General features: G+C 46.4%; 1 protein-coding gene across 1 annotated transcript in view; it reads right to left on the bottom strand.

The window, feature by feature from the left end:
• Nucleotides 1–914: 914 nt before the first annotated feature.
• LOC103804299 (chromosome unknown open reading frame, human C14orf37) overlaps nt 915–8,063 on the bottom strand; it is a 57,250-nt gene continuing 50,101 nt past the window's right edge. The window contains exons 5-7 of the mRNA XM_009076906.1: nt 6,183–6,214; nt 1,183–1,317; nt 915–983 (exon numbers count right to left, since the gene is read on the bottom strand). Of these exons, the coding sequence (XP_009075154.1) occupies nt 915–983; nt 1,183–1,317; nt 6,183–6,214 (236 nt within the window). The remainder of the gene's footprint in view (nt 984–1,182; nt 1,318–6,182; nt 6,215–8,063) is intronic.

Here is an 8,063-nt window from a genome sequence, read left to right as displayed (position 1 = left end):
CAACTTCCAGTGGGTAGAGGGAACAGACACTCCACTTTCATCTTTATGGGAATGCAACCTTGAAAAGAGATGAGCCAGTAACTCATGCCCTTCAAACAGGAGGCAGAAGCTGAAGAAGCCTCTGACCTGCCTTTTCTCTTACCTATTTGCACACTGACCATAAGCTAAGAGACCCATGCAAGACCACCCGTCAGTAGGTGAGCGCTGGTATTTATTGTGCTGTAACAGACAGTGCTGGTTGAAAATGGACAAGGATTTTTGTGGTGAAATCAAGTGCTGAGGCCATTCCTGTGTGTCTCCAAGCAGCGTGGAGCAGAGCTGAAGGAAGAAAGAAGGGGTGAGAGTCGGGCACCCGAGTGCAGAAATGTGCTTCAAACTGTATCAAGAACACTGTACAATGGGCACTTCTCAGGGTGGCCAGGGATACAGTTCAGAGTACAACTCATTAATTAAGCAGAGCAGCTAATCTTAGCACTAATGAACTCTAGCTCAGGTAACGTAACATTTAAAATTAATTGGACAGAAGTCATTCACAGTAAAGATTTCCATTCCCAGGTTAGGTGAGAGCTATTGTTATGATTAGATTACTGCCAGCCAGGACCAAAACAGTACACCAGGGTAATAGGAAAATAATCATCCATATGGATCAGCTCCAGCTGTAACAAGACGCGCTGTGGATCTGAATGAGGCGTCGGGTGCGATGTGAAATCTCCACTACTGTATCAAAACAAACATCACTGGGTGGGACAAGTAGAGCATAGCATGCCATGTGGCCAGGGGGCACTGGCCCCTGCTCGGTGGCTCAGGGCAGTGGAGAGAGCAGCGATGCAGCAGAAAGTCGCTTGTTCTTCTTCTCCCCCTCCCTCCCTCCTTTGAAAAGTCACAGCCTCTCACCAAGGGCACTGCAGTTCGCTTCAAAATTCGTCTTCAGAGCTGTCGGCTAAGAGCATGACTCGGTCCTGCATGCTGTTAAATTCCCTCTGCTAGGGGAGGAAAAGAAACATGAAACAGCTCCACGTGCAAAAAGGAAATGAAGAAAATTTGGGATCCCCCCGACCCATAACCAAGACCTCCCGAACACTTCAACCCAGACAAACAATATCCAGGCTGCACTCACTTTACAGCCAAAAGGGTGAACAGAAGAGTGGGTGGGACTGGGGTCTCCCTTGGCAGTTTCCATACCTTTCTTTTATGTCTCTTTGAGCCATTTCGCCTTCGGCGATTCATGATCTTAATGCTGTAGAGTGCTCCTAGGATGAAGAGGGCTCCGGCTATTCCAACTCCCACAGGAACCAGCATCCCCGACATGTATCCTGCCTACACGGAAAAGACAGAAGCAGAGTAGCATTCATAAGACCATCCTTTCAGAGTTGTTTTTTACCAGTCTAGGACTGCAACATATCCCTATGCTGCTTTCCTCAAAGTTTATTGGATTCGAGTCCCTATCACCTGCCTGCACAGGATGAGTACCTCCTTCCAGGGGCTAAGCAAGCCCCAACCAGCCCCACTCCAGGACTATGGCTCACTCCCTGGTGATAGCTGTGACCCTGTAGTGCTTGCCTGCCTGTAGGAGAGGGAACAATTTGGGTGAGTGCTGAGATCAGTGTCTGTCAACACAGGTGCAGGTGTGAAGGAAAACCTTGACTGCTGAGGATAGACTATCTCAAGCCACACCAAAGACCTGTGACCACTAAAAGAGTCTCACCACATGCTGAGTACATTAGGCTGAGTGTTGCTTTGAGCTCCCCAGGTACCATCAGGACAAATAAAGGCACAGGTATGGCAGAGAATGGTTTGGGTTGGATGGGATCTTAAAAATCATTTAGTTCCAATCACCTGCCATAGTTGACCTCCAAATCACAGAATCATAAAATCATGGTTTGGCTCTTGACTGCTGAGGATAGACTATCTCAAGCCACACCAAAGACCTGTGACCACTAAAAGAGTCTCACCACATGCTGAGTACATTAGGCTGAGTGTTGCTTTGAGCTCCCCAGGTACCATCAGGACAAATAAAGGCACAGGTATGGCAGAGAATGGTTTGGGTTGGATGGGATCTTAAAAATCATTTAGTTCCAATCACCTGCCATAGTTGACCTCCAAATCACAGAATCATAAAATCATAGAATGGTTTGGCTTGGATCACCCTCAAGCTCATCTTGTTCCAACCATCCCTTCCATGGGGAGGGACACGTTCCACTAGCTCAAGTTGCTCCAAGCCCCATCCAACCTGTCCTTGAACACTTCCAGAGATGGGGCAGCCACAGCTTCTCTGGGCAACCTGTGCTAGTGCCTCAGCACCCTCACAGGTAAGAACCTCTTCGTAACATCTAATCTAACTCTGTCCTCTGTCACTTCGAAGCCATTCCCCCTTGTCCTGTCATACCTCCAGTAAAGTGCATTACACACCACCCATCCTACCCAGAGACATGCTGGCATGGGAAAGTAAGTGTCCTGGGATACTAATGTCCTATCTCAGCTTGGGGACAGCAGAAGCTGCTCCCAACACCCACATGCAGGTCTCTGAAGGAGCTGGAAAGCAAAGCCAGGCTGTGTTCACTTCTGCAGGAAGAAGTAGCAGTTTGCCCTCTCCATGCCCAGCCCAGCCTGAGTCTCCTTGGCTTTGCATTCAAAGTCTTTGAACCAAACATTTTTGCTTTGCATGGAACGATTCACTTGAGCAGGACCATGACGTGGAGGGAGGGTGTGCACACCTTCAGCTGACCTTAAGTGGAGCACAGCAAATGCAAAGCAGCTCTAATTCAATTGCTGTGACCCATATGATTGCATTGCCCATTAAAAGAAATATAAATAGCATGACTGATTTAAAATTACACATCTGAACATTTAATAGCCTTAGGAAAATATTCCCAAGTGCTTGTTATTTTATATTTTACTGCTTTAAATGAAAATGAGCCTAAGTTTTAAAGTGCCAAACTGCTTCAGCATCCTCTTCAGTATCCTCACCTAATTCAGGCTGGGGGACCCAGTGGAGCAAGCGAGACAGGTACAGCCTGGCTCCCTCCCTCTGCAGCTCTGCCTTCCTTCTCCCTGCAGCAACAGAGTCCTCTGCTGTGCCACTACAGCCTTAGCCTTTGCCAACTACACCTCCCAAAATAGATTTTACACCTGCCAAGGGACACATGCACCAACTCTGAGGACTATCAGACAGCTCTTAGAGAGCCTCAGCCCATTGCCTACAACCACTCGTCTGCAACTGCACTCCCAAACTGCAACACAGATCCACAACATACACTTACACCATAATTACTTTTCTTCCATAATCCACTGAGTGGGAGGAGGAAAAAAAACTATTTAGGTGCACTGCTCTGCCTTTGTACACTTACCTGGAGAATGAAAATAACTGCTTTCATCTAGGGCAGACACAATGCTAACAAGGGCTGGTTTGCTCTCCTAAACCCCTGCAGATCATCCTACTCAGTGCTTTAAATAAAAACACCTCTGTGTCTGGACCCCAAGGCTTGAGGGATCATCAGCACCGTTCAGATTCCCTAAACACCCTCCCAGAAAACCCAACCCTGTTCAGCACAGGTGCTGGGAAGGAGCTGCATTCAGCTCCCAGGAAAGGAGGTTAGTGAGAACACAGCTAAAAGGCTGTATCTCTGCAAGGCAATTAAGGTGCCTTAATTGGGTGACCTAATTAGTGCAGTGTGGGGTTTTCTATTTCTGGAACTTTGCTGCTGGCACAGGCAGTGACAGGGACTGGAAATGGCTTTGAGCTGCTGCCCAGTTGAGTTTCCATGTCAGAAACCACTGCTTTCAATACAATGAACTCCCTAGTCTGGCTGTGAGCCTTTATCATGCCTGGCCAGCCCATGGCCTTTTGCAGGCTTCCCCCAACACCCGGATCAATGCTTTACACCCCAAAGCCTTGTGATGTGACTCAGATCCAGCCCTTCTGTGCCATGCAGCCCAACTTCTGAGGGCTTCTGCACTTGCTTGATGGAAAAACCCATTCCAGAGGCAGCTCCAAAGCCACATTTTTACCTCTTTCCCACAGGGAAGATGCAGCTTCTTTAGGGATGGTTTTAATTCACCCAATCCATGACTGTGACATTACTTTGAGGTAACAGCAAGAAGACTTCAGAGGAACCTCATGTCCTTTACTCACCATGCCAAATGCCACATGTGAATAGCGTTTGCAGGAGACAAAACCTAAGTCTGTCCCTCACCCATGCTCCTGGCCCTGTGTTCCCCACACCCCTCCCTCTCCCTGGAGAAGGACAGAGAAGGACATAACTCTCAGGGATGGGGCCATCATGTGCTGGAATCCTCTTCTGGATGAAGGGGTTGTAAAACAGAGAGGACAGGGCAAATGAGAGGGCCACATATAACTGGTGCTGATAAACTCAACAAGGAAGAGGAAATGGGGTGAGCAGGTTTATTTGCAAGTGATTGAGGGTTGAGGGTTGGGACTAGATGATCTGTAAGGTCCATTCCAACCCTTAAATTCTGTGATTCTACGATTTCCTACATCAACATTTGGCTGTGAGTGGGGGAGTGGTTTTTGTTGGGTTTTTCTAAGGGAAAATGTGAGCCACGTGAAAGATCCACCTTCATGCACCTGCCATTCCCCAAAGGAAGGAGAGCAAATCTCTCTTTTAAGTGGATACCAGTGGATCCTCAGTTCCACTAGTGCCTGTCTGATCACTGCTACACAGGCCAGGGTCTACCTGCAAGAGGCTGGAACATGCACCCTTGTCTGCAGTAGAGAAGGACAGAGGTGGCCAACAAGGTGCCAACAAGGAAAGAAGTGAAAGCTATGGCTTCAGTGAGAAGACACTGATGTGTTGTACCAAGCTCATGTTGTGCCATGTGTTGGCATGAGCAGGTGACCTGTGCATGCTGCATCCACTCCAGACACCAACCAGCCCTGGTGTCTGCTCTTTACCTTTGTTGGGGAAACCATTCTCTGTCCTTTCAGCGTTCGCTCTGGCTGAATCCCAGGCCAAGCAGCTCTGCTATGAGCATAGACCATACTAGACAAGCTTCCTTCCTAGTGTGGGCAGAAAAGCAGCTCAACAAGGGTTGGGTAGGAACACACCTTAAATCCTTCCACTCCCCAGTCCTGGAAAACAGATCCTCAGACCTCATTTCTCTGTTCTGACTTGGTGTTAAAGTGCAGCTGAAATTTGGTGAGGACCACATGGAAAGGCTAAGCTCGCTGGGTGACAGTCTGCTTAAGCTTACAGATGTATTTTCAGAGGTTCCTATACAGTCATTATTCCTTGTGCCAGTCTTTTTTTGTCTATTGACTCTGATCCTGTTCAAGAACTTCCAAGCCCCGTTGAGTCACAAAATGTTCTTGCCTTAAAATACTACTGTCACCTCATTTCTCGTTTCATGGCTCTGCAGTCAGCACCACAACATTTGGAAAGCTTCACAACTGTTTCAAAATGTTAATATTTGCTCCAGGGCAGCAGAGATTAAAAAGCCATCACTGCCTGTGGCTGGCAAATCCTTGATTCCATGGACCACCCCACTGTGAGGCCAGGGAGAAATGATCAGTGTCTGTTATCTTTTCAGCCTTTCTGTGTTTGCTCATTTTCCTTCCAAGGATTTTCAGCTCTTCTTGCACATGAAGGCAGGAAAGATCTAGTCCAAGAGGTGGTGGCATGGCATGCAGTCTCTTATCAGAGAGGACCACCAGACTCTCCTGATTTGGATCCAGAACAAAGCTTAGCACTTAGAGAAAAGGGATGGAGATAAGTTCCTTATCAGATCCCTGAAAACATTCAAGGTAAGGTTGGACAGGGTCCTGAACAACCTGATCCTGATCTAGTGGAAGATGTCCATGCTCACTGCAGGGGGCTTGGACTAGATGGCCTTTAAAAGGTCCCTTCCAGCCTAAACTATTCTATGGTAAGTTAGGGGGCAATAAAAACAGTAACTCAGGGTGTCTGATGAGGTCATTTTCTGGTGCAGAGAAATCTATCAAATACCTTTCTCCCTCCTTCTGCTCTTAGTTACTACCCATCAGGGATGTGGATTCACACCCCTATATACCAGCAACATCTGGTTCATTTGCCTCCCAGAGAGAATTTTAAGCCCATTCTCAATTGTCTTTATGGAGATAAAGAACTGCACTGACAAGAGTTTATTTATTCCTGCAAGTAAAAATGCTTTTGCTTTTCAAGGAATTAAAACACTGAGGCTCCTACCTTATCTTTCAGCTTCTCCATCCAGCTTCTCACTGAAAAAAATAAGACAAAAAAAAAAGCTGTAATCATGTTACTTATGTTATATTAATTAGTAACAAATTAAAACGATAATATTAAAATAGACATTAATTAACTTGACAAGCTGATAAGACTTTACATTCGATTTCCTCTCTTCTCATCCATGAGAAAGAGCAAATGCAGCACATCAACACAAGAAACCCTTCAAGTGGCAGGCAAGCAGCTCATGTTTGCCTGAGCAACCCACATCTTCAGAGTGATTAAAAAAGGAAGATAAAAACAGCATTCAGGTTGTGGGTTTTTAACCATCACTTCTCATACACACACTGGGGTGTCTGAGGAGAGGAAAACTTTACAGCAGGACTATCCCCTTCCACTGGCCTCCTCCCCATAGAGAGTCTGCCCTCTATTTGGTAGAGCCTGTAATGATGGCTAAGAAACTATTATTCCCTGTCTTTTATTGCTCTGCTTTTCTGTTCTAGTCACTGCTGGCTTTGGGAAGCCACTGGAGGACTAGGATAGCACTGAGGGTGCTAAATCACTAATGCAAGTAAATTTATACTGCCAGCACAGCAACTTTCTTTTCCTAACAGTTAATATAAGTCCCATGAAATATGATACCCAAGAATTAAAATTCTGTAATGTCATGTACTTTGGGATGAAATATGCAGCTAATCTCAAAGAACTGCAAGGGCTCAGCAGTGGGTGCACAAGACATTAACACCACAGGGCACTGGATGTGTCTGCACCGCACCAAGGGCAAAATGCCCACTGAGATCCACTAGGATTTTAACAATTCCTATTCATATCTAAGAGGCAAATAAACACTTAAGTGTTGGAGGTTCTTTAGGGTTCAGCAACTGTGTTTTAAGCCCTGGTGAAGGATCCCCATTTCTCCAGGAGGACAATGCTGCAGGCACAACAGGACTCTTGGATGCACCAATGTCCTTCTGAGGTCCTCCCAGAACGTATGAAAACCCAAAGGTAACAGACCATTTATGGAGTGCTACCTTATTTCCAAGCCTGATTTGTTATAAAAGGTCCTTTCAAAGTCTGCATTAGCAGTATTAGAGTCTGCACATGCCTATACACCACTCAGGGTATCCCTCTGAAAGGAGCCTTGCTGTGAGTGAGGAGGATGCAGCAGTAAATGGTTATTTTATGCCTCAGATACAACACAACAAGTTCAAAGTGATTTGAATACTCCTTTCTTAACTATTAATAACATCACACTTTCCAAACAGAAGGATCCCAAATTACCTACAGGTGAAAATGTGTGAAGCAGGTGCACACACACAAACTCATCTCTGACAGGGAGCTGAGAAAAAAAAAGATGAAATATCCAGGACACAGACAGCCACAGCACTAGAAAAGGACAGGAGAACTACTTTTATCAACTCTTCCCACCACTAGGCCTGGCCTGCATGGACTAAGCTGTAACAAACTCAATTTATGAAGGTGCCATCATCCTCCTCCTCTGCCAGTCCAAGCCTGCATGCCTTGAATGTCACTGCCAGTGGAATACCAGAGAGGAAGGAAACGTGTGGCTCTCCTGGGTGAGGTTTCTCAGCTGGATTTCCAGGTGTAACAGTGACAGGAGGAGTGGTGACAGTGACTCGGTCACAGTAACAGCCACAGCTTCAGAACCACAGGGCTCTGGACTGATGTGCCCTGTGCACACCCAGACAGCAACACATAGACCCACAGTATGTGACCACCACCAGTGAAAGCTGCTGTGATGCTCAGTTGGCCCAAACTCAAGCTAAGCAAAGCCTATTTTTCCATGTCTTTCACAATAATTATAGGGGATCAGTGACCTCATCAATAGCCAACCCACATTCTTGCAGCTGAACAACAGTGCTC

The sequence above is a fragment of the Acanthisitta chloris genome, unplaced genomic scaffold (assembly GCF_000695815.1).
Source record: "Acanthisitta chloris isolate BGI_N310 unplaced genomic scaffold, ASM69581v1 scaffold2156, whole genome shotgun sequence".
In the NCBI taxonomy this organism is placed as follows: domain Eukaryota; kingdom Metazoa; phylum Chordata; class Aves; order Passeriformes; family Acanthisittidae; genus Acanthisitta; species Acanthisitta chloris.
The sequence above is the reverse complement of the archived record's forward strand: the minus strand, read 5'-3'. Positions and strand labels throughout refer to the sequence as shown.